General features: G+C 38.4%; 2 protein-coding genes across 2 annotated transcripts in view; one reads left to right on the top strand and one right to left on the bottom strand.

The window, feature by feature from the left end:
• The window catches only part of tasp1 (taspase, threonine aspartase, 1), a 36,700-nt gene extending 32,924 nt beyond the window's left edge, over positions 1-3,776 (top strand). Inside the window, exon 14 of the mRNA XM_077236564.1 lies at positions 1,794-3,776. Coding sequence (XP_077092679.1) covers positions 1,794-1,886 — 93 coding nt within the window. The 3' untranslated portion in view covers positions 1,887-3,776. The remainder of the gene's footprint in view (positions 1-1,793) is intronic.
• A 9,552-nt stretch (positions 3,777-13,328) lies between these two features.
• Positions 13,329-27,076, bottom strand: ism1 (isthmin 1). The gene is made up of 6 exons (XM_077236610.1): positions 25,792-27,076; positions 19,990-20,205; positions 18,501-18,762; positions 16,150-16,293; positions 15,941-16,030; positions 13,329-14,477 (listed from the first exon to the last, which is right to left on the bottom strand). The coding sequence occupies exons 1-6, from the start codon at positions 25,927-25,929 to the stop codon at positions 13,960-13,962; spliced, it is 1,368 nt and encodes a 455-aa protein (XP_077092725.1). The 5' UTR covers positions 25,930-27,076; the 3' UTR covers positions 13,329-13,959.
• Between the last annotated feature and the right edge of the window lie 869 nt (positions 27,077-27,945).

Genomic DNA, 27,945 nt, shown 5'->3' with positions numbered 1-27,945 from the left:
AAAGTCGCAATTATCTTTTAAATTGTTTTATTATGTGGCGGATAATAACTAGCTTCCACAAGTTTTAACAAGAAAAAAAAACGATTCAAATAATAAGTTGCTAAAGTGTATCTTACTCTAGACGGTTGTGCTACAGGCTTTTGAGAAGATGTGTGCTATTACTTTTCTAAGTTACGGTGAATTATTTTTGAATGATAAAACAAGGGAAGTCTATGTTTCCTTTAAAAAAATGAAACGTAGACTTCAATAGAAAGGGGGACCTGAGCCATTTAGTTGAGGACCACAATATCATGGAGATTTGGGTCAATAAGCAACCACCCAGAACACCCTAGTAACCACATACTGTAGCATAGTGCTAAAACCCACTCTGAAGACATTGGCATCTCCCTGTTGCAACCACCCTAACATCTCAAAAAAAAAATCTTGCTGAACTTTAATGGCCAGAATATTTGGGCTATGTTATTGCACAAACGAATGTAATGGGCATGTAGATCTCTATGAAACAACATTGGAATAACGTTCCATGGGGTAGCAAGAAAAATTTGAAAAGTTGTGTTATGATATTTCTGAATAATGTGTTTATTGTTACATGGGTGTGTTAGCGATTAGCAGAAACATATTAGAAAGTTAGTGTTCTATGCCTTTTGCTCATCTAGATTTAAAGCTAAGATTTTTTTAAGATATTTTGGGGCTTTTTAAACTTTATTTGATAGGACAGTTGAGGATAGACAGGAAGTTATTGGGGGATCATGAGCTGGGACTCAAGCGTCACCCAAAGTTCTGTGGCATTATTGCTCCGACAAGCTACGCCTTTTGTAAAACACAATGTTTAAGTTGGGGTTGTTGTTTGGACTCCAATTTACACTAGGTTGTTGAAAACACGTGAAATGCCAACTTTGAAGATCTTTTTTTTTTTTTTTTTACCAATGATGCAATACATCAACAGTCTTCTTTTATGTAAAGGCATGGGTTCAGTACCATTTTGGTCATTTATTGTATTTATATAATTTATATTTTAGTATCCGTTTTTATTTATTTATTTTAAAATAGTTTTTAATGTCCATTTTTATTTTCCCGTTTTAATTTTTCTCATTTTGCTAAATTTGAGACATCCTGTGTTGTACTGTAAATCAAATTTTTATTACTGGATTCCATCATTTATTTTCTTCTGCATTGCGGAAATCATAGGGCCCTATATTTTAATTATGTCATACTTATATATACATTTATTTTGTAATTTCATTGTTCATTTACTTACATTTTTTTTTTTTGATGGATTTATTACTTTCATCTTTTCTCAGAGTAGATGTTTGCTTGTGTTTGTGTGATGTTCTATTGTTTTAGTTAATTTTGAGGTATTGTCTTCTAGCTTGCTAGTGATCTGCCTGAGCTGGTGCTGGAGGTCACATAGACTGTGTGAGTGAGATATGGATCACTATCATAGCATTACATGGATGTGCTGAAAGGGCTAACAGTTTTCCACTGACTTGTCACCCTACTGTATGCGTGTTGTCCCGCCATGAACCAGTGCTTCCAACAGGTGGCCCGGGACGCTCTGGGATGATACCTTCACTTCTGTTTTCCTCACACATGGTTCTGGCACCCCGAGGGCCGCTTATCATTGCCTGACAGAGAGCGGGAGCAGGGTATGTGCCCGAGGCGGGTGGGCGGCAGCTGCCTTTGATTGCAATGAGGACACCTCACTCCCACCATTCAACAGCTGTGTGCTTCTCCGCCACACTCATACTTGACTCTGTAAACACTCTCTCTTTCTCTCTCTCTCTGTTTGCCAGACTCACATATCCAGACTTCCTCCTGGGGCGGTGGCCGGACAGTCGCTTGCAATCGAAGGTGGAGTCTGTCGACTTGGGACCGCGAGTGACTGAAGCGGTGTGAAATCATCCTCTATATTTGCAGCATAATGCCAGCGGGATCTTTATAGCAAGAGCTTGATGTTGTGTGATCGCAGGACACAATTATAAAGGGACAAAAAGGTTGCAATATGTCTTTTCTTTATTGCACAGATATATAAACATTTATCCATTTATTCACAATTTCCTTTTCTAAAAGATATCATGCTACTTTTGCGTTCTATTCATGGGCATAGCATAGACAGTGTCATCTGTTTTACTGTCACTTGAGAAGGGGGGACGGGGACAGGGTTTTAGCAGGGTTATTTGCCTAAGGCGTCTGCTAAGAAAAGGACATGCCAAGTGCACTTCAGGACTAGTGCACTGCTCTGGTTTTAGTGGGCTTCCAAGAAACTCAGCTTCTAGTATGTGCAGGACAAGACTTGATGCTCCATTTCTATTCCTCTCTTAAACAATATGCACCGTCCTTTACGTTGTAAATAAGCTAAGGGTTGTTGAAACAGGGTGGCCATTAATGTAAACGGCTTACTTGATGTTTAATATTACTTTTACTATCATGTTTTATATATAGATAAGAAGCTTGTTTTGTGCAAAAGTTCAGTTTAGTAATTCATATTATAGGTCTGAATATTTCTGGTCTGAGTGGAGATATTTGACGTGTGTGCTTGATGTGAGTCTGGTTGAGTCGCAAATGCGTACGCAGTACGGAATACAGGATAAAATCCTTTTTAAAAAATGTGCAAAAATTGCCTTTTCATTTGACTTTTTTTAAAGCTAGGAATAGCAGTTCAGAATAAAAATGTGTCGATTACTCACTCTCATTTCATTCTAAACCTGTACAGCTTACTTTCTTCTACAGAATCAAAAGAGGATCCTTGTCATTGTTTTCCTTTTAGTAAGCATTAAAATATTGAAAAAGATTCAAAATGTCATAAAAATGGTCCATTTGAGTCTTTGGAACTCTTACTGAAATCATGGACGAGTCACGTGATATTTTGGTGCTTTTTTGTCCATTTTACCTTGAAAAATGAAAGCCCCATTTATTGAAATTGCAAAGAAAATAGCGATCTGTCTGTTCTTCTGAAATCCAACTTTCGATTTGAATGACATGAGGGCGAGTAAATGGGAGAAATCTATTTTCAAGTGAGCTATTCCTTTAAAGAGTGGGACTATTCTCAAATCTAATGATATGCACTGTTGTAAATGTTGAATCGTGGTAATTACACTTTCACCACATAGTTGATTGCAGTAGAATCACAGAAAGATCTTCTGATGAGACGATGCACACACGCACTTTTGCTCAGCGTCTTACTAAATAAGTGCACTATGACGAACTGCACTGCTCGTGTGTACTAAGAACATGGCGCATGTTTCGCAATCAAAGTATGCATTTCTTTTGCGTACTTTGAGTTCACTTGACCTTATTTGAAAGCTGCATAGTGCACTTCTGTGATTAAGCTGTACTAACATGTCAACAGCTTTGTGTGTTTTCTAATGCCATTTGTAGTGCTCAGGAGATGAGACCCCCCCAAAAAAAGCAAGCTAAAAAATGACTGTTAGTCCATTTTGAAAATGCAAAGTATATTTTAGGTCTGTATTTTATAATGGCAGAAAATGAGAGGATCTTTAAAATGTATTTATAAATTACACTGAATCAAATATGTTGACGGTTATTGCATTGATGAGGGGTTTTTTTTGGCAGGGCTATTATTTCAAGTTCTGCAGTTGAGAACTTTACTTTACTTAACATTCTTGCATTACTATAAAAATTTATGACATATATGCTTATTTTAGTTTTACTTGACCCTGCATTTATTATGAAATGTCTGAACGTTTCCAACAGCAGATTGTAGCTACTAACCTCTTGCTATTGTAATGCTCAATAAAACTGAGATATTACATGCAGTTCTATAGTGTTGATTGATTCATTCATTCATTGATTGTCTCATTTTATATGTACTATGTAAAATAATTCATGTATCTATATAGACTTAAAAGGGCTGCCCTATTATTGTGGCTGCCATGTTGTAGATCGCATAGGCATATCCAGCCTTTTCTTACCATTTGAGTAAAAAATCAAACAAACTTCAGGAACACTTAAAATCTTACAAATCCATATTTTTTGAGAGTCTGCTTTGCCAGAAAGACTAATCAATTAACAACTTAACGGCTGCCTCCAAAATAGCTACTTATTTTGAATAAATACTTTGTGAGTGCTAAAATGGTATGTTTTAGATAGTATTGTGATACTAGATACTGTATAGTATGAATGTAATCTGGACGCACTACATTCGACATGTGTTCACTGTCATGTGACGCACTTCTCTTCTATCCTCCACTCTATTTTCATCCAATGAAATGTCTCTCACTCTAACACAACCTGCTGCAGAGTAGCGAGTTTCAAATCATGGTTCACGACTGTAACGTAACTCAAGCCTATTGGTTAGCACCTCTGTAAGTCCCACCCAAGCTTCCTGTTGCAATAGGAGATACATCAACATGGGTACGGAACTGTGATTGATGTTCTAAGTCCTCTTAAGTGCACCAAAAGGGAACTAAGTGGAAAATCAGCTGAATTTTTGTTGCATTTGCAGTGTCTCTTGCATTAGAAGTGGACTGAGATCGCTTTTTGTTCCTCTTTCCACTGTTGTGATTGGATGCTGAACCATTTAATTGCCTCTTAAAGAGACATTGTTACATCTGTTTTTTGGCTATGTTGAAATGTATTGTCTACAGTCTGTTGTTTTATCTTTATCTGGAGGCCTACTGTTCTCACTCTTGTTTAGTCTCCATGAGCGCTTGTGGAGTTCCAGACAAAAACACTGCTCTATTTGTAGAGTCGTATTTTTTTTTTGAGGCTCTAACAGACAGCACAAGTTCTATCCTTGTCTTCCCCCTGCCTTTTCTACTCTCCACATATCTTATAATCTTAACTGTGGCCTGCCAAAGATTTATAGTCTCGAAATAAATTACACACTTGCCAATAACCCAGAGGTGAAAATAGAAGCTCTCCAGAGAAGCTGGAGAAATGGGGGGAACATTTGTCTTTGTTTGATGTCAGATTACAGAATTATGGTATTTTGAAGACAGTGTTTGGAAGGTTTAAGTTAATAATGTTTTCCTTTAAGATCCATATTCTGTGGCTTTCCTATATGTTGTCCTGAAATTTGTCCTACATGGTGTCTGTGGATTTATATGTGTTCGTGGTCAGAGCCACATTGACTTTTGGTTTCTTTCACCACCTTTTTCTTTTTCGCCACCATCTTTCACCATCTCCACCAAATTACATTTGTCCTCAATGGAGTGTTTGGTATAATATTGACTTTTTACAACAATATTGTAGGTATATTGAATAAGAAAAATCGCTACAACAGTAATAATGCAACATATATACCTTTTGTGGTACTGCACCTGCTCTCTAATGAATTGGGTATTTGTTGTGTTTAAAAAAAGTATATATAAATATATTATTCATAATTTAATAATTATGACAGGCCACATGACACATGCTGTAATTTACACCACATGGTGTAATTTGATAATACATATTTTAATTTCATGTATAAAATGTAAATAAAATATTTTGTTATATATATATATATATATATATACATATATACATATATATATACATACTAACTATTATATATTAGTATGTAAAGACATCTTTTTTTTGCAAACCCTTGTTTTTACATTTAATACATGAAATTACATTATGAATAAACCTTTTGGAACAAACTGAAAACAAGAAATCGTTGAAATTATTATAAAAACAGATCATTTAAATCTGGCAGCTAGATAAAAATGTGACTAACTGTTCTTGTGTCATTGAATAAAAAAACAAATATCTCACTGTAAATGTCACGTACAAAAGAAATGCAACAGGTGAAACTTTGTCTTAGTATTCAATAAGGCTCTGCTCACCAAACCAGTTCCTTTATATTCATAACTCATATTATTCAGGATTATTATTAATATTATTAAAGACAATTTTACATGAAAAACAATTGACATTGTGGATGAAAAACAGACCAAAGTAGGACATGTACTGTCAAATGTACACAAATTAAAAAAAAATATTAGATTTTTTAAAATGAACTGAAAGGCAATTAGATTTTCTTTAAGTAGTGCTTGATAGTTGCTGTTGATTTTATTGTTCACTGTATATAATTCATCAAACAAAATGTCACTCACACTTAAAGGATGGTAGATGTGTTTTGCTCTTCCTCCACCTGTTGCTCTTCACAGCATGAGCAAACACATATTACAAAATAATACAGCTCACCTTGGACCCTTAACACAAGCATATTCCCTGTGTCACTTAACATTTCAGTCCTCCAATTCAGTGTGCACTTTTATGCCGTGCACAACGTAATGTTATTTGTGAGGTTATGGCAGTGGGGTTTCAGAGGGCCCCTTCAGCTTTGAAAAGAGATACTTGGTCTTTAAGAGGTGGCAGAGGCACAGGACATTCAAGGTGTATCCGATGCCTCGCGCTCAGCAGCCCTAAAACGCAGAACAGACGGCAATGCGAGTGAAGATCAAAGCCTGCAACCGTTGACCCGCTCGGCCTGCTGTCCACACATGCTGAGCTCTCCTGTCAGAGTGAATCTCTGCCATGTGGCCTGTCTTTCTCCTCAAACTAGCTCACACAACAGGTAGCTACTTCTACCACCACCAAAAACTGTTTTATTGCACTGTATATGAACTGATGTGTGTACAGAGACACAGTCACGTACACGGAGCCTCACAGGTCGTCTTCCACTAATCATGGAAGGTCATTCTGTGCTGGAAATAGCAGACAGACACCCTTTCAGTGCAGAACAGAAGTAAGGGAACTTGGCATCTCTGACTAGTTTGCTTTTTTGTTGATGATGGTGGAACAGTGTCTTATTTCAGAGTGGACATGTGAAAAAAAAAATCTATATGTATATTACAAGTCAAAATTAGTGCTGTCAGTTCAATGTGTTAACTTAATTTTTTTCATCACTAAATTAAGCCCTCTGACACACACACACATTGAAATTATACACACACATATATTATTTCAGGCACAGGTCATTCTTTAGATTTTGGGCCATTTCTTTTCTATAATGTATAACTTTTCTATAACAATAACCAATTGATTGCATAATTACTATTGCATAATTGGCTGTTTTCTCAAAATTAGTTGTTTTTTCTCCTGCACTGAGCCAGAAATATCCACGTCAGTAGCACTTACATAAACCAAACTTTCCAGATTTATTCCTATCTATATTCTGAAGGGATTTTACAGAGGAGTCTATTCATATAACATTTGCCTGTTTTATATAACATTGTATTTCTAAAAACATAGTGAAAACTAATAATAATGGACTTAATATATGGACTTCTAAACCGTCTCAGGTTAAAACCGTAGCCATGGTTTTCTGAGAAGGGGAACGAGACACTTGTGTTATATTGATGCGATTATGGCCTGACAGGAATCGGTCATCAGGTCTGCCATGAGCGATTTGCCAGATCCATGCCAGATCTAATCTGGCTGTGGTGTGGGCCATAACATCCAATAACTTCCCGTATGGGGGACTGACAGGCTGAGAAGGCTCAGTACTATCCTCGTTCCCTTTAACCACATCCGCCTCTTCCTGGCTGGATGGTGCCTGCAACATGCTATCTGCTGGATCAGATGACGCTAGCGATAGATCCGAGCCAACAGATCACTCGTTAACAGATGAGCCAACAGATTGTTCGTGCCTGTGACTGAGGAATGCGGCCTCGGTTGTTCCAAGGTTACAGCAGGACCCTAGCCGTGAAACAGATGCTTTGCTCATATCCCTAAAGAACAAGACCAAACGCCAACGGAGCATCTGCATTGTGAACTTGTCACCCTCGGGTTCTGAACAAATGCGCTCCTCACCCAAGCACGAAATGCACAAGTCGTGTGTCCACAGGTCTCAAAAACCTGGGACAGGGAGGCACACACTTCCTGAGACGCTTGACTGGATTCTCCATTAGGTCGCCTTAACACATGCTATTTACAAACGGCTCCTGAAGGCAAAAAAAGCTGATGACATGTATCACAGGCCCCCTCTTCTACTCATGGCCGCTCCGTTTATGACATCATGGACTGTCGTCGGCCAATAATATTTGGTGTGTTTTCACAAGTGCTTCAGACACCGGTCACACTTTGAGGCATTTCCCCATAGCGTCCAATCCAAGACCCAGTGTTCGAAAGGGTAGCACTTTTTATCCATTCAGATCTTCAGTTTGTCACAATAATGTTTTTGAATTCCCTATTTGGGTATTTATTCTTAAAGTGCTCCTATTATGCTATTTTAAAGGCTCCTAATTTTGTTTTGGAGGTCTCCTACAACAGGTTTACATGCATCAAAGGTCAAAAAACACTTTAATTTTCTCATAATATAAAATTTCACATCACCACATTTTTTAATGATTGACTCCTCGGATGATTAAGGGTGCTTCTCATTTCTTATTTGTACATCCTTGTTTCCTTTCCTCGCTTCCTCTTCTAGCGCCTCAGCTCCTCCCCCTATAGGTTGTGAGGGAAGGACGCAAGGAAAGAAAATGAGGACGGAGGAATCGAATGAAAGCATTTTTATACATTGGTATACTTGATCACTTGAGCGTCACTTCATAGCGTCATCAGCAGCGCTCAAAGGATCTGCCCTTATGTTGTTGAAGTTTGTTTATTTAAGAAATTCATAATGAATAATAATAAAGCAAGATACCCTGTTGAAATACGTGAGATGTGTGGTTTATAAAAACAGCAAGGGTAAAGTACAAATTCAAATTATTGTCACCGATGTGAAGGGGGAGGAGAATGTATACGTGCGTCACGTTTAGTCAATAAAACACTTCCGCATAGGATAGACCTGTGTATCCTCGCTCATGACTCCTCTAAAAGCCTCCTCACTCCAAGATCCTCGACTCCTCGCGGTGCAATTAGAGAATTGAGATGTCCTTCAAGATGGCTGTACTTGATTGGTTTCCGGGTCATAGGATGGAGGACAGAGGAGCGAGGAGACGAGGAGGGATATTGAGAAGCACCCTAGGTCTCTCTAAATCCCTCCTTTCCTACTCTGCTCTGATTGGCCAGATGGCCCAGTCTGTTACGATTGGTCTACCGATTACAGCACTACCGATGATTACAGTCCATTACCATGGACGTGGCTTTCTAAAGCTCAGCGATTGTACAACACTATAAAGACAGTAGCGGTGGCATTGATTATATTATATCAATCCGAGCACGAGTCTGATGATGAAACATTGGAAGAACTAGTTATAAAACCCGAACCTCCATCGCAAGGATGAACTGAGCAGGGTGTTTCTCAGTCATACACTACTCATTTTGAGGTACATTATGAGATGTTGAAACTGTAATTCCTCACCATCAGCATCATCAAGTGTATGTCCATCAACAAACCGATGTGTATATTTGTAATGTATTTGCAGTGCACATATACTGTGCAGTGTGCACTGATACAGTGAACTGTATCAATAACAGCCCATGCGTTTGCCCAGCACTAACAGAAATGACTGATGTAACATTAAAGTTTGTAAAACAAATCCATCGATGCTTAATCCATCGTTACTCAAAGTTGTAAGAACAAAAGACAATTTGCATTAATAGACACAATTTTAGGTAATAGTGGCCCACAGCATTAACTATTTCAGTAAGACAGTAATAACGTGAGTTAGCGGGTTAGTCGGAAACTTACACAATATAAAACACAAAACTACGTATTTAGAAACCTGGCAGAAAATATATACATTAATGATTAATCATATTTACAGGTTGTGATTCTGAGGAGTACGCTGGTCCAAATAAACTAGGTACTGACCCATCTTTCAAGAGCAAGCGTTTTGCGAATCCCGCATTGAACTCCCAGATTTGAGAAGCAGTTGTCAGTAAAATCCTGCGTTGAAGGGCGGGTCAAGTTGTTCACTGGCGCGTTATCTAGTGACGTGTGACTGAAACGCAGTGGGATGCGAATTACAAACGACTCAATTAGGCGGTTCAGAGTCGATTCTTTCTTTTGGGAGACAAAACTTCGACTTTACAACTTTGCAGAATTTTTACATCCACAAACAGTTATATTACACACTGCATGAAAGGGAAAAAAATAATTGGGGCACTTTAGCAAATATTGATTCATGTAATTATTTGTTTACAACGATTGATTAATTGTATGCATCTAATAGAAAAAATAGTAAAACCGATTGATTGACAAAACACTTCCAAAAGGTTTCATTTTTTTAAAAAGCAAATCAAAATCTGAAAAATATACTTGTTTTCCATATTCCTATCCTGTTATCTATAAGGTCGCACACTTGTGGAGTGTTGTGAGGTGAAAGGCAAAGGTCACGGCTAAGGTCATAAGGTCATGTGTGTATTTTCAGCCACCTTTATTCGTTCTTATATGGACAAACCCTTGCAAGGGTTAATCTGAGTCCCAGAGCCCTTTATGGTGTTTGTCAGCTACTTGACTTGTTTGTTCAGCTGCTTGCCCCTCATTCCCAACCCCTCCCCCAGTTTTTGTGCACCCTGTGCCAACAAGCCCTCTCTAGGTCAGGCATCAGGCCAGGTAATACGCCATTCACTGCAGCCCATGCATTGGAGCTAGTGCTCGCCAAACAGCGACCTGTCAGTATAGGTCATCTATTCCAGGTTCCATGCAGCACGGGCTTCCTTCTAATTAAGCCAGCCAAGCAGCCGCAGGCCTTGCGGGCCAGACACTTCCTGAAATGTGCTACACCACCCATAAAGTGCCAGCGCTGAAAGAAAGAGTGCAAAAGCGAATTGGATTTGGTCTAAAAACAGCCTCGCTTGAAACCACAACTCTACACCTCTCATCGGAGGAGGGCGAATAACATGAGAAGAAGGTTGGCCAGCCGCACTGTGGTAATTCTTAAAGCCAAATAGAGGTTCTCTATAGTCTATATTCAAAATGTTCCCTTTTGGTGAACACTTTACTGTGACCAGATTGTTGAGACTAAATCAGTTTGATTTGTGAACGAATCATTCAGACTGGATTTCTGAACTATATCAAGTTGATTAATTGAAAAGGTCCGAAAACAAAAGAATGACTCATTCACAAATCAGAATTTTTTTATTTAGAGTAGAAAACTCCAGATATGATAAAACATTATAAATGTATTTATGCAACCTCAATTATTTATGGCTCTGTGTGTGCTGGGAAAATATTATTGTAATGTTGTATAGATTGTAATTAATTTTATACTTTTATTTATTTATTTTTAGCTTTATGACATTTAGGAAACTTTGGGACTCATTGTAAATATATCAAATGCAAATCATTGTAAATATGAACATAATAGAGCTTTAATTTGTACATAGAATGTAGTAGATTAATGTATTTACTGTAGTGCGTTTCCAATTTTAGGCCTGAACTTTTTTTAATGTTTATTCGGTATTAACATGGTCAATGTGCTTTCTTGAGAGAAATAAAGATACAATCATTTGTCATTTCTCAGAATATTGTGTTACATGGATTCTGCTTCAGGTAAACTACAAAGTCAATTCCAAAACAAGAGGGACACGGTGTAAATAAGGCCTGAATTTTATGCATTTTGTTTCTCTTTGCAATTGTAAAGTGATCTAACCATCACTGTTTGGGACTAAAGACCAATATACAGCAGTGATGACTGGTGCATTATCTTGTCTTTGGTTATTAAGTATTTAAAATTATGTCTATAATTAGTAAGCTTAGTATTAAGGAGATGGCTTAATATTGAAACTATAACATTGACGGCATCCAGTAAACACCTTCTTTGAACGCAGAAGTCTGTCACTATCCACAGCTGTTTGTAAGTCAGAAGCACAGTGGAGCTGTAAATGGAAATGGTGTAAGTTCTCAGAGGACATGTGGATTGTGTGTGAGAGATAGAGTTGGTATGGGGCAGGATCGGCCACCGCTCTAACACAGGCCTGATGTTTCAAAATAAAGCAGGCTGTTTGCTTTGATGTCGAGGGGCCTCTGAAGCAGACGGTCTGATTCAATAAAGATCACTGCTGCTTATCCAGCTCCATGCTGTAAGCTTAGCCTTCACTCTGAAGTGCTTTTCTGAAGGTGAGATGGGAGATGACCAGGAGAATTCACTTGATACTAACAGCAGACGTTCTTGATCTGCATCCTGCTGATCTCGTCTTGTGGAGCTCAGAACGCGGTTGTGCTCAATGTCACCCCTATGTGGGCTGCTGTCATGAAGTTTAACCTGTTTGGGCTGTTATGTACAATCATTTGACTCACTGCAAACATGCATCAACATTCAACAACACCTGCTAGGCACCAAATGCAGGGAGGTGGTAGTGACACATTCTGCATCATTTACCAAGTGTGTTTATGAATTTAGTTTCATTATATCCATATGATTTCCAACATGCTTCCAACAATATATATTAAAATATTACTGTATATATATTACACACACACACACACACACACACACACACACACACACACACACACACACACACACACACACACACACACACACACACACAGACACACACACTACGGTAACACTTAAAAATAAGGTTCATTAGTTAACATTAGTTAGCTACCTTAGTTAACATGAACTAAGAATGTACAATACTTCTACAGCATTAATTAATCTTAGTTAATATTAATTTCAACATTTACTAATACATTATCAAAATCAAAGGTTGTATTTGTTAACATTAGTTAATGCTACGTGAACTAACATGAACAAACAATGAACAGCTGTATTTTTAGCAAAAGAGACTTCTTTTAAAAACATGAAATCTTACCGACCCCAACCTATTGAGCGGTTATTTTAAAAATATATATTGCATTTTTATTTTTTTGATTTAACACCAAAAAAGTAACATTTCATGAATAAATATAAATGTTTCTAACAAATATAAAAATGTCTTGCTTATATATATATATATATAAATTGGCCAGTGAAAATCATGAGTCCTGTTCATAGAAACTCATATAGACAGTTACAAGTTACAAGAAACCATTTTAATTAAAGCAAAGTATCTACTTGTTTGGTATTATGTCACTGAAGAGGTCAAATGATGGCCTGGGATTGGTCTAGCAAAAAACAAACTGAAAGGATGCTCTGAGGTTTCAGCGTTGGCCCGAAGAATGTGGCCTTCTATTCATGTGATTGCATGATCATAGTCAGAGAAATTACTGAGGAATTCGAGAATATGAGCAAGCTTGCAAAAAAGACTTTGAGCCCCTTTTATAGGGGGAAGAGTATTTTGCATCAGACATCAAACGCGGAGCTTAGGCCTGTTTCAGGATGGAGCTAATAGGAGTCTTGTGGAATGGCTTAAAATGTTTAATATCCGAGGACGGATCTCATTTGACTGTAACAAAAGTTGGAAGACCCTCTGACCTCAGCGGTTCCTATGGAATCATCTCCTGCAAATTTAATACATTGAGAGTCATTTGGTGGTGCTGATGTTTAATGTGACATGGTCTATTTATTTAGCACTCAAAATGTATCCATACATCTATATGCACAAACCCATACCACTGAAACATAACTATGACTCAATAAATACTTTGCAAGGATTATGCAGGTTTTGTTTTTAGCAAAAAAGGAAAAGGAAAAGGATGCAACAGGACATTATATAGGAATTCTGTTCATCCAACTAGACAAATATATGCATGTTTACGCAGAAACCTGAATATTGTATCCGATATCCTTGAATCTGTCCAAGAATCCAGAGGAGAGGCTTTCCAACTGCATGTAGGGCGTAAAATAAGCATGCAAAACCGATCATTGGTGGGGTGATTCCTGATATGACCTCCCTTTAGTTTTTCCCTTTTACTCCAAACACAAATTCAGACAGAACGGCAAATATGTTGAGAAGTAATATAGATAAACAATCTGGAGAGAACCATGAGGAGTTACTTGGTATTATTCTTCCCATGAAAACACTATGAAAAGAGGTTCTGAGGGCAAACATATATAGATCTTCTGTGCTTGTTGTAGACGGTGCTGTCTGTTTCTCATAGCAAGTCCTGTTCAAACACTCAACACGAGTTCTGCTTCTGTTTTAGAAGAAGCATAGCAGCTTCTCAGCTTAAAACTCCCTGGCCTCCTCAAACTGTTTGTAGTAGTCCTCATCTTGGGGGTTCTCTGCACATTTCTGTCCGTTATTGGGAGGACGAGCCTGGTTGTAGCGGCTCCAGTCACCCTTGCAGATTATCCATGGTAGGATGTCCACTTTGTAATGCAGGTCAGCAGAAAACTCTGTGCTGATGAGGTTGGGTGTACCTGCCCCTTTGCCCCGGGTGATGAGCTTCATGCTGTCGTCGTAGCAGCAGTGTTGGGCCGCCAGCGTGGTGGATTCCAGTGTGAGCATGGAGCGGATGCAATAGCGAGCAGTGGGTTTGTAGATCTCCAGCTTCTCCTTTGGCCCACTGGCGTCCTTCCAGCGGAAGTTGCGCCTCGTTGCGGCATCGTGGACGTCTGCGGTGCTGTAGGCCACTTCAGTTGGGTAAAAGCAAGGGCAGCTGGGTAGGTCGTTGGCCACTTTGCTCATGTATTTCTTGAGGAACTCACTCTTGCAGTTCATCCAACGCTCGCAACTGTCTGTATCTGAGGGCCAACATAAAAATCAGGATCACACAGTTAAAGTAATGTTTTAATGTAAAGGAACACTTTTCACATCTCTAATATCTACTATTGATGATGGCTAAGAATGATGGCTGCATCATCCGAAGGCCGCATTCGAAGGCCAATTGCATCACAGCGGCACAGTGAAGGCTGTCCCAATTCGAAGGCTCTTTCAAATGTGGCCTTGAAATGCGGCCTTCGTTTCCCGGGCAATGAAGGATAAAACAGATGGATCTTTCACAGCCCACCCTACCCCAGAATTCATAGCACGCCGGTGACACCAGGATTTTTTTTAAAGAAATTGCCGGATTAAACTTTAAAATGTAAGTATTGGGTTTCAACTTACTCCAACAGTTCCACTGTATAGTTTTGATTAACTAAAAAGACAAAAACGCATGAGACTGATCCAATTCATTAATGAATCAATCTTAAGAGTTGATTATTTGTAGTGAATCAAAACCATAGTGTGCAACTACTACTATTATGAACTACTATAAACAAATCACACTAGTTGCACAGTATAGTTTTGATTAACGAAAAAGAACAGACTCATAAGACTCATTCTTTCAGGAATCAGATTAAACACACTAGTGTGGATTTAGTAGTGGTGATGTTGTATGTAAGCAACATTTATTAATTCAAGAAATATTATTTCTAGTCTAATAGTAGGTTTTCCCATGGAATCTTGTTTCCGCCACAGAATAAAAAATAACAATTGTTTACATCTCGCAATTCTGATTTTTGTTTTCTGAATTGCGTGATATAAAGTGGCAATTGTGTTATAAAGTCAGAATTATGAGATAAAAACTCGCAATTGCGATTGCGATCGCATTGAAACTTTTTTTCTCAATCAAAGACTTCATAGACTCAAGACTCAATCGAAGACTTTATAACACGCAATTGCGTGTTATAAAGTCAGAATTGTAAAAGTCAGTCTTTTTTCCCTCAGAATCGGACTTTAGCTTATAACTCGCAATTTTGACTATATCTCACAATTCTGAGAAACAATTTCAATATATAATATATATATATATATATATATATATATATCAATATATAATAAAATCGCAATTGTGAGAAAAAGTCAGAAGTGCTAGTTTATTTCTCGCAATTCTGACTTTATAACACGTAATTGCGAGTTTACATCTCACAATTCTGACTTTATAACATGCAATTGCAACTTTATATCATACAATTCTGAATTTATAACTCGCAATACTGAGATAAAAAGTCGTAACTATCTTTTAAAATGTTTTATTCTGTGGCGGATACAAGCTTCAATATTTTCCTACATTTAGGACAGTAAGCTAGTAGGTTTAAATTATGTATAAAAAGGTAAGTTGTAGGGTAAAATTATAGAGCTAGGAGCTTGTTTTGCTCTCTTGGGGTATTGGTTTTATTAGCGATCGGTTACCCAGGTGATGTTAAATTACAAAATAACTCACCAACTCCGAAGAGCTCTGTTGCATTAAACTCTTCAGTGCCAGCAAGCAGACTGACTTCTGTCGCTGCTGTCTTGAAAGCATCTTCAATCCCTATACATAAGAACGTGCCATTAATGTTTAAGATTGTCCTTTGGCTGCATATGCCACTTTGTAATCTTGGTACAGGAGTTATCTAGAATAAAGGATAGTCCAAGGAAGGGCTGTCTTACCGGGGCAGCTGGGCATGTCACATGTCCGTGATTCTGTGGCCGTGCAGGCATAGCCACACGACCTGGTTCGCTTTTGGTTGCCATTTCCACAAGACACACTGCATGGTGACCAACCGCTCCAGTCACCTTCCCCATCTATGTAGTCTGTAATAGAGGCAAGAAAACAGTCAAATTTCACAAATTCACTGGCACTTCAGTGTTATGACATGACTTCAAGCACAGGTTGTGCTGTACTCCAGTCCCACTGAGTAGATCTGATTCAGACCGTATGTTTCAAATACCTGAGGCGCTTAAAGTCGGCCTGCTGGCCTATACCATTAGCATACCTCTCTAATTGGCTGATACACATGGGAGTGGGTGAATGAATGAGCCAAGTCTGCATACTTATGCCAACTTCCAACTCCTTTTTAAACAATGTACAAGAACTACTCTTAAATTTCTGTTTCAGTGATGAGGGCTGGCCAAAACAGTTACTGAAGTATCGAGGTTGAGTATTCTAATGTCTTTTTCTGACATTACAATTTTATGGCCTTTAATACAGTTTTTATATCCTCACAATGGGCGTTTACAGTTTGTCTGTCAGACACTATGACTATGTCCACACTGTCAGTACAAATCTGATTATTTGTGTATTTGTGGATCTAATGACTGTCCACATTGTATCACAACTGTTCATATCTGATGTGTGTGTCCAGTGGTGCTCTTTCTTTTTCCGGAATATCTGCATTGGTTTCTATGGCAATGACATTGCGTTGGAAGGGATATGCCAAATACAACAACTTCAACATGGAGGGGTCTACAATTCAGATGTTGTCTTATTTACAACATGACAATGACTGTGTAGCCGCCGCGCTGGACTACTGCGTCTTGTGGCAGCGGCAGAACCGTAGGAGGCTGGTATGCGTAGCTTTATTCTCTGCTATCGTCTCCGATAGTCATTTTCTGCTCGTCTGGCACTTTGCGACAACACAACCTTGTTTCTGCAGCGACTTGCAGCATGTCTCCTATAACAGTGTCTTAAGTTTTACGTGGCGTGACAAAGTCACATAAACAACTTGAAATCCAAGCGTTCAGACTGAAACAGATTTCCAGAAATGTGATTTGAATAGGATTTCAAACCACAGATGAATGTAGCTCGAAACGGATTTGTAAAAATCGCATTTCATGCAAATTTTTTTCCGTTCACACTTGCTAAATCTGAATAGATCGGATTTCAGTCGGATATGCACAAAATCATATTTGGACCGACGTAGCCTTAACATATGCCAAAAGGAGGCCAAAACAAAGTTGGAATGTTTAAGTTTATTATTATAGGTTTGTAAAGAAATTCATGTGTAGCCACAATTTATGCAAAGCTATTTTAGAGCATAAACATTGATCATTATTTAATTAACAATAATAATAATAATAATAATAATAATGTTAGTTTTGTAAAGAAATGCATTGCATTTAAATGCAAAACTATTTAATAATGATCATAGTTTATACTCTAAACTAAAGGAAAAACAGCCAAGCCAACAGCGGCTTTGAAAAAGCTAAATTATAAGAACGTTTTGATTTGTTTAACATTTTCTTTTGGTCATTACATAATTCTAACTTTTCTGGTAGGGTGTATATATACAGTCACACACACATGCACAAACCAAGCAACCACAATCTATATCCACTCCCCCTGATGAGAGAAAAACAAAGTGCTTTGGTCTTAAAAAGACAACATTACTCTCAGCGCCGTCAAACCGCATGGTCACAGTTGATTGCGGGCCAACTCACAGGCAACAACATGTCTGAAACCCACATGAGCCACAGTTCCCTACACACACACTGCTAATGGAAACGAATAAGCCAATCAACAGTAGTTATGGCAAACCCTCAGGAATGAGTCACGGCCTCAACAGACCGTGTGTGTCATGAGGAAAATTTATATGGAGAAATTTTAGCTTCAGATTGATTTCACCCTAACCCATTGATCTGTGGTGACAGGGTAAGAATGTATTTGACAGGAAGTACAGTCTCTGACAGTAACACACATTCACTCATTTAGCTCCACTTTACTAAAAAAGACAAAAAGAGAGCTATTGGACTGAAGGAACAGATGCTCTGGATTCTCTCTTTCCTCCTTTGATGTTCAGGAGTGTGTTCTATCATAGAGACAGACTGTTGCAGGAATCCATCTGTCACAGGAAGCAATCTACAATCACAAACTCCATAAGAAGTGCTGTCCTTGTTAAATTGACGGCGTAAATCATCTGACGTGCAAATTACAGATTCCATCACCTCACGGCAGAGCCATATTTAAGCTTCGCAGAGCCTTTCATTAAGACAATAACTCATAACACTCCCCTGTAACGTACCGTATTCTGTCTGTGTTCTGCTTCCCGTGCCGGCAGTCCCTCTTCGTTCCCAGTCTCCCAGCGGTTTGAGGAAGTTGCTGTCCTCCGTGTTGCTCTCGTAATCCTGTTCATCGGGACCTTTTGGGGTGGAAGCTGAGGACGTGGAAGATGAACGCTGCCACCAGTTCCTCCAGTTAGGAGCCACCCAGCCAGACTTGTTTTCTTTGCGTATTCCCTTCTCTGGCTCAGAACCTTCCAGGCTGTCCACCACCTCTATGGTAACCTAAAACGATTTTAAAAAATATTAAGTAGCCTACTACGGTAGTACCATCTGATACCATCATAACTCCAACAGTTTCCTTTTGTAAGAAACGTTTCAAAACAGTAATTTCATGCAGTGCAGTAAAACTAAATCAAACACTGGAGTCTGTATCGGTCCCTTTTATTGCAAATCTAATGTTTACTTGCACATGTTGAGAATAATCATACAGATCAAGGGGGTTTGTTGTAGGGAGAGAGGTTTTGTGGAACATCAAACAGTGAGGGGTGGTGTGATGTTGTGGAGGTCCAGATGGACGTTGACTTAGGTCATGGTCATGCTCCATGACTCGCTCTGAGAGGCTGCCATTCTGCAGTGACACCCCTCCCCATCCCACCCAAACACCCCACAAGTAACACATGTGCCTCCCAGATTGGGGCAGGGGGTGGGCTTCCCCTCTCTAGCCTCTTTCTCTCGCTCTCTCCACCTAAACATCAAGTTCAAAGGCCCTCTCAGCCTTCTTAAGACCATGAAAGCCAGATGATGCTTTGGATCAAAGATAGCCATGCCCACCCCCCCCCCCCCCCCCCCCCCCCCCCCATTCACTGCCATCTTAAGACATCGATACACTTTATCCTTTCTGCCATTCTTGGTCAAGACTCACATGTTTTTCCTTCTGATGTGGATCGAGACCATGGTGGATTAGTTGGCGACTGGTGCTGTGCAGGTGTATGTGGTTACTGAAAATCGGCTAGGTGAATGTTAGAGGTTGTGTGTTTGTGTGTGTGAGATAAAAAAGAGAGACAGAATGGGGGGGGGGGGGGGGGTGTTGTTGGGGGTTGGCAAAAGGCTCTATTTTTGAAAAGAAGTGCTGATGTGCATCAGGGCTTTCTGCCACTTTCCCTTTGCCAAGATTTCACTTTATGCGCTTGGTCAGCCATGTCTCCTTTAAAAGTCTTTGTGTTTGTGCACGGCAAAAACAACAACATTTTATTAATCATTATTTTGTCTAATACAAATAAACTTGCTTAAAATGTTGCATTTATTTGAGATGCAAAAATGTGTTAAATAAGAGAATATATCATATTGTCTTAATTTTTATTTATATTAAATTCACACACATCATATATATATATATATATATATATATATATATAAATAAATAAATAAATGACACTAATGTGTCATTGCAACATTGCAAGCGATTTGGTAAATCTAAGGAAAACGCATTGAATTTCAGCATCTTCCTACCTGTATGTTGGGGTTCTGCCCATTTATATCAGCTTTGGAAAGATCAGGAAAGTTCTGCAGGTCCAGCAGAAAAGCTCCTGGGCCATCTCTCTGCAGGCTGCCCCCTGTCCCATGACTATGAACCCAAGGCTGAGACGCTGGAATATGAGCCACTCGGGACTTTCTGTCACCCGGCCCCTTCTGAACGGAGGACCTGCTATCCGTATTGACATTATTCTGCATGAAACGATAAGAGAAACATTGAAATATGTGATGAGTAGTTCTCAATGAGCTTTTTTTTTCAGGATGCACATTTGATAATTTTCCCCTACCTTTTAAAAGTTAATAAGTCTGCTTATTTTATCATGCTAACTATATATGGTTAGTTGCATTTTATTGCATTTAGCATAGTTTTTTCCTGTTGTCCACTATCAGAACAATCCTGTGGCTGTGACCCAATTTTTTATGACCCACCAGTTGGCCCACAGACACTAAAGGACTTCATTTTGAAAAAAGACAAATGTTAAAGAAAGCCATTCGGAGTGAATCATCCCTCTGTAAATAATTCTTGACTCTTTGTTGTCACACATTCAAAAATTCATCTCAATTATCTGCCTATTTCCCCCAGACCTTGGGAGACGTTCTACAATTGATGTTAGTAGCGCAGAAGTATATTTACGTTGTGTAACTTCCCAACAAGGAAAAAAAGCAGTGTCCTGGTATAAATACAGATGAGAGTGCTTAAAAGTGCTCAACATCATTAGATTCATTATTCACCGGTTAAAATGGCAGAGGTCCATTCACGTCTCAATCAGAGGTCACCATCATTGAGTGCACAGTGGCAACCCAAACTCATGGGAAAACAAAACTATTTACGAAGTGGCGATTTCGTGTGAATTTGTATGATGTGAATGGTACCAAAATTAAAAAAATATATTATTATTCTTTTTTTTAATTAAGCATGATTGTCCTGCCCTAAACCCACCAATAAACATAACCACCACTGGGGCATAAGGAGATAATACGAATTAGCCACCAATTCGCCAAAACTTAAAATAGTTACAAATTGCCACGAGATTGTGTTGACAGTAGTTGATAATCTGAATAGTGTTCCCTTGCTAGTTCAAGCTGGTCATCTTTGGTCATCCGCTGCTCTAGTTGTTTGGTAAGATCGACTATCAGCTGGTTTTTGACCTGGTCAACCTGGTTAGTGCTGGTAGACCATCTTGGACTAGTCACAAACCAGCTACAATGGTTTCTCCAGCATGGTTTGTTCATCAAATCTGTTCAGCAGGAAGTTAATAACATTGAGGAGTTTATGCCAGAAACGATCAGAAATAGTTAAAAAATGGCAACCTGAACATGGGCATCTTTTTCTTCCCACCTGAAATGTGTGATTGCAACCTAGACGTCTTTTAACACCCTTTTAGCCAGCCATATGTTCACGAAAGAGACCTTGAAGACTGAGATCAAGGGAAACAATACTGGTTTCATCCAGCTCAGCCCAGCACTGTTTGTTTACACTGATGGAGATTAGAGACATTGGCTGCTCCATTCACTCAATCTCACCTCAAATGGTCTAATTACCCACAGGTGCTACATGGCTCCTTATCACCCCATAATATAAACACACACACACTAACTAGAGGCTTTCTGTAAATCTTATGAGAGTACTATAACAATAGCCCATCACTTAAAGCAACAGGAGGGACAGTTCACAAAAAGCATCATACAAACATACATTAGCCTACTGAAAATAATTGGGAGGAGAGAAATTAGAATCTGATCACTTAAAGGGACTGGAAAAACAATCTATTATTTCATTATTATCATTATTTATATCTTTATTTGCTGTCTTTAATGCTGTTCCCAATATTGTTGTGGTGGTTGTTTTTCTTTCTTTCTATGGAACACACAAACACAAAAATAATATATAGATTGGGGTTAGAAAGATTTTTGTTAATGATATGTTTTATCAAATACATGCAACCTTGGTGAGTTTAAAAAAGCTCACCAAGACTGCACTTATTTGAGAAAATATACAGTAAAATCTTACTATTTTTACTACATAAAAATATATTAAGAACCGTACTATTATAAAAAAAAAACAATACTATATTTTAAATATTTTAAAATGTCATTTATTCCTGTGATGGCAAAGCTGAATTTTCAGCATCATTACTCCAGTCTTCAGTGTCACATGATCCTGCAGAATTCATTCTAATATTTGGATTTGCTGCTCAAGAAACATTTCTTATTATTATTAGTGTTGAAAACAGTTGTGCTGCTTAATATTTTTGTGAAACCCCTGATACATTTTTCAGGATTATTTGATGAACAGGAAGTTCAAAAGAACATACTACATCTGTTAAATATCTTTACTGTCACTCTTTTTTTAATCATTTGAATGTGTCTTTGCTGAATACAAGTATTAATTTAAAAAAAAAAAAATCGTATGGATTCGTACTGACCCCAAACTTTCAAAATGTATGTGAAGATTCTTAAAAACAAATCTGTTTTGTTTCCCTTTAAAATAACTTCATACATGTATAAAACAATACAAGCAAATCATGACAGAATCGCAGCTATTTAAAATAGGCAGCAGTATTGTAGTAAGCATAGATCGATAATATTGACCAAATACCTGCTGTTATGTTTCAGCCATCTGTTTTTATGAAATGTAAAAAAGATATTCTTTAGTCATTGTTAAGGAGTTAGAAACGTCAAAGGCGGATGGCCTGGCTCATGTCTTTCCTTGGATGAAGAGAGGGTTTCTGGCTACAGTCCTGCACTGTTCTACTCTTGAGCAGCTGAAATAGATATAGAACGAAGCCCATATTGCAAAACTGTTGTGCTGGCTGACAGAAAAAAAAATGCTTTTCCCTGTCAAAGAGGGTTGTAATTGTTTTCCCGTAAGACTGCCAAGGCATGTGTTCGCTGTCACATACACACAGAGGGGGCAATTACTCCACAATTGGACAGCTATAAGTAGCTTGTAATCATGCATACTGAGCTAGACAATAAGATCAAAGGGCACCATCAATCTTTTGTCTCTTTCTCTCCTCCCTCTCTTTCACTCAAGCCATTTTGTTTGACTGCCTAAGTGTAGAGAACAGTGTTGTGTAGAATGCATTTCGCTTCAGGGAAAAGGGGAAAAAAGTCCAACCATTTTGGGGAAGCTACTCTGAAAAAGTTGTTTTCCAAGCTACTTTAAATAATCAAGTGCCACCCTTTTGAAAAAGTAGTTAGCTATAGCCTACTGCAGACTATGAACACTTCAATAATGATAATCAGTGAAGAGCTTTTTCAAACTGGTTAGTTTAACTGGCCCACTCAAATGAACTGATTCATAAAAATGAGTTGAACTTCCCAAAACAACATTGGTGTGCGAGTGCTAAATAATGAACAATATTATTTATTGTTCATTATTTACTAATAGCATGGTGCTAATGGTTTGAAGGACAAAGTCCATCAGCATTACTGATGTAATATCATCATGTTTTGGCAGAAAAATAGACCATTTAAGAGACTCCAATACAAAATCCTAGAAAATCCTGTATATACTAGATTACTTGAAATATTTTAATGCCTTAATAATTGAGGCCTTAAATATTGTGGAAAGACTGTAGCTGTGACAGAACATTATTACAGTTCCTACAAAGACATTACACACCATTCTTCAAACCGTATGGGCCTCTGACTATGAAAACAGACACAAGGGTGACATACAGACGCCCCCATTACATTTCGGACTACTTCCACCCCCCGCTTCCTCTTCATTCCCTTTGCTTAAGGAGCATGACACCATTTCATTTGGGAACCTCTCAGGGGGTCTTCCCAGGAGACTGGACAGGAAATGAAGGCTAAACACATAGTGCAAAAGGGTTTCAATGCAACACCTATATGAAGTAGAAAAATATTTGCTTTTCTAACTTTATGAGGAAAATACACTACTTCTTGAAGTCTGGACAATTGCGTAACCAAATATTCAAGTTTGGCAGGTACCAGAATGAAATAATATTAAGGATTGTGTATAGTGACATGTTTCCCTCATTAGCAATACACTACTAAAAATCTGATCCTTGATATATTTTTTTAATTCAACTAGATACATTTGTGTGGTTAGAAAAAATATTAAGAATTCTTTTCATATTTTCGACAGTAATTGGTCTTGTGGCACTTGCAGTTTTTTTGTACTTGCTTGAGCATAAACAAATGATAAACAATGGAAATAAGGCAAATATATTTATATTTTAGATTCATTCTTTAAAAAAACAAAAACAATTTTGATTAACAAATGAATTTAACTTGATTTAAGTTGACATACGGGTCACTCTTGGTCTTACTGGATGTCACTGAGTCGTGAGAAATATTAGGTATTAATGTATTAATTATAAAATGTATTTAGTTGTATAACTGGGACAGTATGATATTTATTAATGTATGTTCTTCATTCTTTATCAAATGTGAATCCTATAGATCAAATGTGAATCCTATAGATTAAATCATAAAGAAAGTTCATTTGAGATCAGAAGCTGCCATTAAAGCGTTTTTGTCATCACCAAACTCTACCGCCTCCATCTCTCACTGCTGCCCCCAACCCTCCTCAAACCTGGTTACGTTTGACACATTCTATGCACATTCCAGACATATTTCCAACAGCCGTGTATGTCATAAACGTGTTCCGAGAAAAGTGAGTTTTGTCCCAAGACTCTCCTCGCAAAACCACAGACTTGACCTACAGGGCTAAACTATAAAGATTCACCCGTGATTCATTCACTTCCTTTAGCCACTAACTAAACAGACTGTTGAAATACAACATTTTAGCTTCCAGCTTCTGTTTCATCATTTAACCGTTCACCTGAATCACATTGCTGCTGTTCCTGTACAAGAGAGCCACCATAGTGGATAAACACACATTCATCATGATGTTATGCCAACGTTTGCAGACTGACAAAGGCATCTTGGTGTCATGCTAAAAATACATCAAAAAGCCAGCCGCAGGGTTTTTAATGCACCCAACAAAGCCCCGTTGATTTCAAACCCTTCTTGACCCCACAGGTCTCTGCACTTGCTCCGTAAACAGATGTCAGAACACTTTTAGCTGAAATCTGCACAGACTCATTAAAGCCAGGTTTAATCTCGGCTAACAGCACTAAAGGACAGTCTAAACTGAGAATGTTTTCCATAGCCCTGAAAGTCACCCTGCTCTCTTTTAATGGCCCTGTGCACAAATGTGTTGAATATATTTGGCTTTCCTGGTCTGATTGTACTATACGTTTTGTTTTGTTTTTAATCTTGGCAAATGCACAGTTTGAAGCAAGAACATATTAACAGGATGCTTGGGTGACACTGATGGACCAGTGGTGATAAATGATAGCCTGCAGCTTGTTAACTGGAGGGAAAGAGACCATCTCTGACCCTGACTGCATCCCCGCTCAATTTGAATATGCTATGTGAAAGCTACCTGAAAATATACAAAATAATGCATGAATCTGTGTAACATCACAAATTAATGTTAAGGTTGAAGTTTTATTATCACAATGTGTATCTGTTTGTGACTAATGAAATTTCCACCACAAATCATCATTACGGAAATGTAAAAAAAAAAAAAGATAATGATTGAAAATAATAATGAAAAATAAAACCAAATAAATGAGCAAAAATAAATGATGAATGATAAAAAAACAAAAACAATGCAAAACAGCTTAATGGTCCCACAAACAGACTTAATTTTCTAAATGCAAAAATATAATTTCTTTTGATTTTAGAGTAAAATGTGACCTGGGCATGTCACGCGTTACACAATTAGAATAAACTAACCTCCGCAACCCGCGCGTCCTGCTCCGAGCTCACAGTGTCATTCCCGTGCTGCAGCGGGCTGCTCCGCAACACCGTGATGTGTAACGTCAGAATAAGGAGTCCCAACAGCAACAGCAGCTCCGCCGCCAGCCGCACCATCCTTTTCACTCGAGCGTTCTTAAGACCCTGCGCTGCCACCGCTGCCGGGCTTTCGCTGCCGCCTCCTGCCGCTGCAGACACTCCGAGCTCCGGATCCGCCGCGGACGAGGAGCCGCCACACCACTGCGGAGCCACCTCGGAGTCCAGAGCAGCAATACTCACGGGAAAAAGAGTAACCAGCTAGAAATGATCCCAACCACTCCACGTTTGAAAAACTGATCAGATCAATGAGTGATCTATAGTTCCTCGTCTTAATGGTATAATCCTGATGTCCAAAAAGAACGTGAATTACTTTTAGGAAACAGAGAAGTAAGCCCCACAAACTCCAAAGCTGTGTACCATTCCATTGAGGTATTTACTCTGCTTTTAACATTAGTATTAAATGCAAAATGAAAATATTATATGTTGAGAGAAGAGGTTTTACTTCTTCATTGAGGAAAAACTGGAGTTTTACTTGTTCGCAGGTAAATCAGGTAGCATTGGCACAAGAACAAGTCTGAGACCCTGCAGCATTCTTATCTTTGAAAATAATAATAATACAACATAGAAAAAAGTCTCCAGCTCAAACAAACTTATCAAATTTAAATTCTCGTGGTCTGTCCTTCACGTATATAAAAATTGTGGTTTGGGTACATTGTTGCGCTCCGGTGCGTTGCGCAACGTGCTGTCATCCTCTCCAAACGCCAGTGTGTCCTCATGGATGAAGTGCAGTTCACTATAAGCCCATCTTCAGTGTGATTAAGATCCAAAGTTCCTCCTCTGACTAACTCATCTGAGCTCTGTCCTCCGGAGGGTGTATGAGCCGCTCTTGCGCAAGAGAATCCACACACACACCTTTTGCGTAAAAGCGCGCTGTCAAATAACACACGACACCACAGCTCAAGACTAGTGTGTGTGTGTGTGTGTGTGTTCCCTTCTGTCGTTTCGAGTCTTTATTCCAGCACAAACACAGTCAGACTCGTGCCCACGAAGCCTTTGGTGTTTTTATATCCCCCTCTTCTTTTGGTTTGCTGTCACCTCCCCTCTCCCCCGAATTAACCCTTCATGTCCCATCACACCAGTGCACTCATCAGCAGAACACTTACCAAATGCCTTTATCTGTTCTGTGTTGATCTGCTGTGAATACAGTGGTAATGGAAAATATATCGATTTGAAATATTTGTAGTAGAATGTTTAAGATTCTGTAACATATATAGCTTATTATATAGCAGAACTAAAAAGACTAAAAAACTTTTATATAACATGAGAAATTCTTTGTTTTTTGCTCTGAGACCATATCTGGGTTTTTTTGTGAAAGCATATATATGAAAAAAGTCTGTATCTTCTTTTAAAATGGTGATCAGAGCTCTTGACCATCTTGATTAAATACTACAAAAATGTCATCTGTTTGACGATCCATTTAACTAATGTTTTATACTTAAATACGTACAAAAATGGAAACTAAATACAAAGTTAAATTGGGATTTTTTGTGAATAGTTTAATACAATTTTGAGCAAGCTATTTGGAATCAAAATCAATAAAAACTTAAGGATAAATCAAGACTCAAGTCTTACTTCAGAGTGATTGATTTAATTTCAAACACTAATTAAAAGTGATTAATGGGTTGTAGTTTATAAAATCCTATAGACCTTTCCTTTATTTGAGTGATTATAATGCTAATGATCTTATCATAGATTCTGCTGAGAGGTGATGTAACAATATTGAGGGTCTCTTTCCCTCCTCCAAATTTCACACTTTCAGGAATGTGAGGACGAGGTGTGCCATGATTTGCATTTGTTTGTTCTTCATGGGTCGTCTGAGAGCACACATCAAAAAGTGTGACAAATGCTTTAGCTCTTGTCCAGAACTTGTGTATTGGTTGGTTCAAAGGGGTTCACGGCATCAGGTTTTCAGTTGAACCTCTTGAAAGATGTTTGTTTGGACTGTCTACCTTCTGATTAAGCATGGAACATTTCTGATTAAGCATAGAAACAATTAGTTTATACTTCACATCTCAGTAACATTTCAAAATGATC

Source organism: Siphateles boraxobius, unplaced genomic scaffold (assembly GCF_051911475.1).
Source record: "Siphateles boraxobius isolate OS27281-9 unplaced genomic scaffold, OSU_SipBor_1 20, whole genome shotgun sequence".
Taxonomy (NCBI): domain Eukaryota; kingdom Metazoa; phylum Chordata; class Actinopteri; order Cypriniformes; family Leuciscidae; genus Siphateles; species Siphateles boraxobius.
The sequence above is the reverse complement of the archived record's forward strand: the minus strand, read 5'-3'. Positions and strand labels throughout refer to the sequence as shown.

Bases quoted from the DNA above. Each gene is read 5' to 3' on its own strand.
- ism1 (XM_077236610.1), bottom strand. From the start codon at position 25,929: ATGGTGCGGCTGGCGGCGGAGCTGCTGTTGCTGTTGGGACTCCTTATT. The intron at 16,294-18,500 runs GTACGTTACAGG...CCTCTATTACAG, and splicing joins CAGAACACAGACAGAATACG to ACTACATAGATGGGGAAGGT. The intron at 16,031-16,149 runs GTAAGACAGCCC...TCTTATGTATAG, and splicing joins TGACATGCCCAGCTGCCCCG to GGATTGAAGATGCTTTCAAG.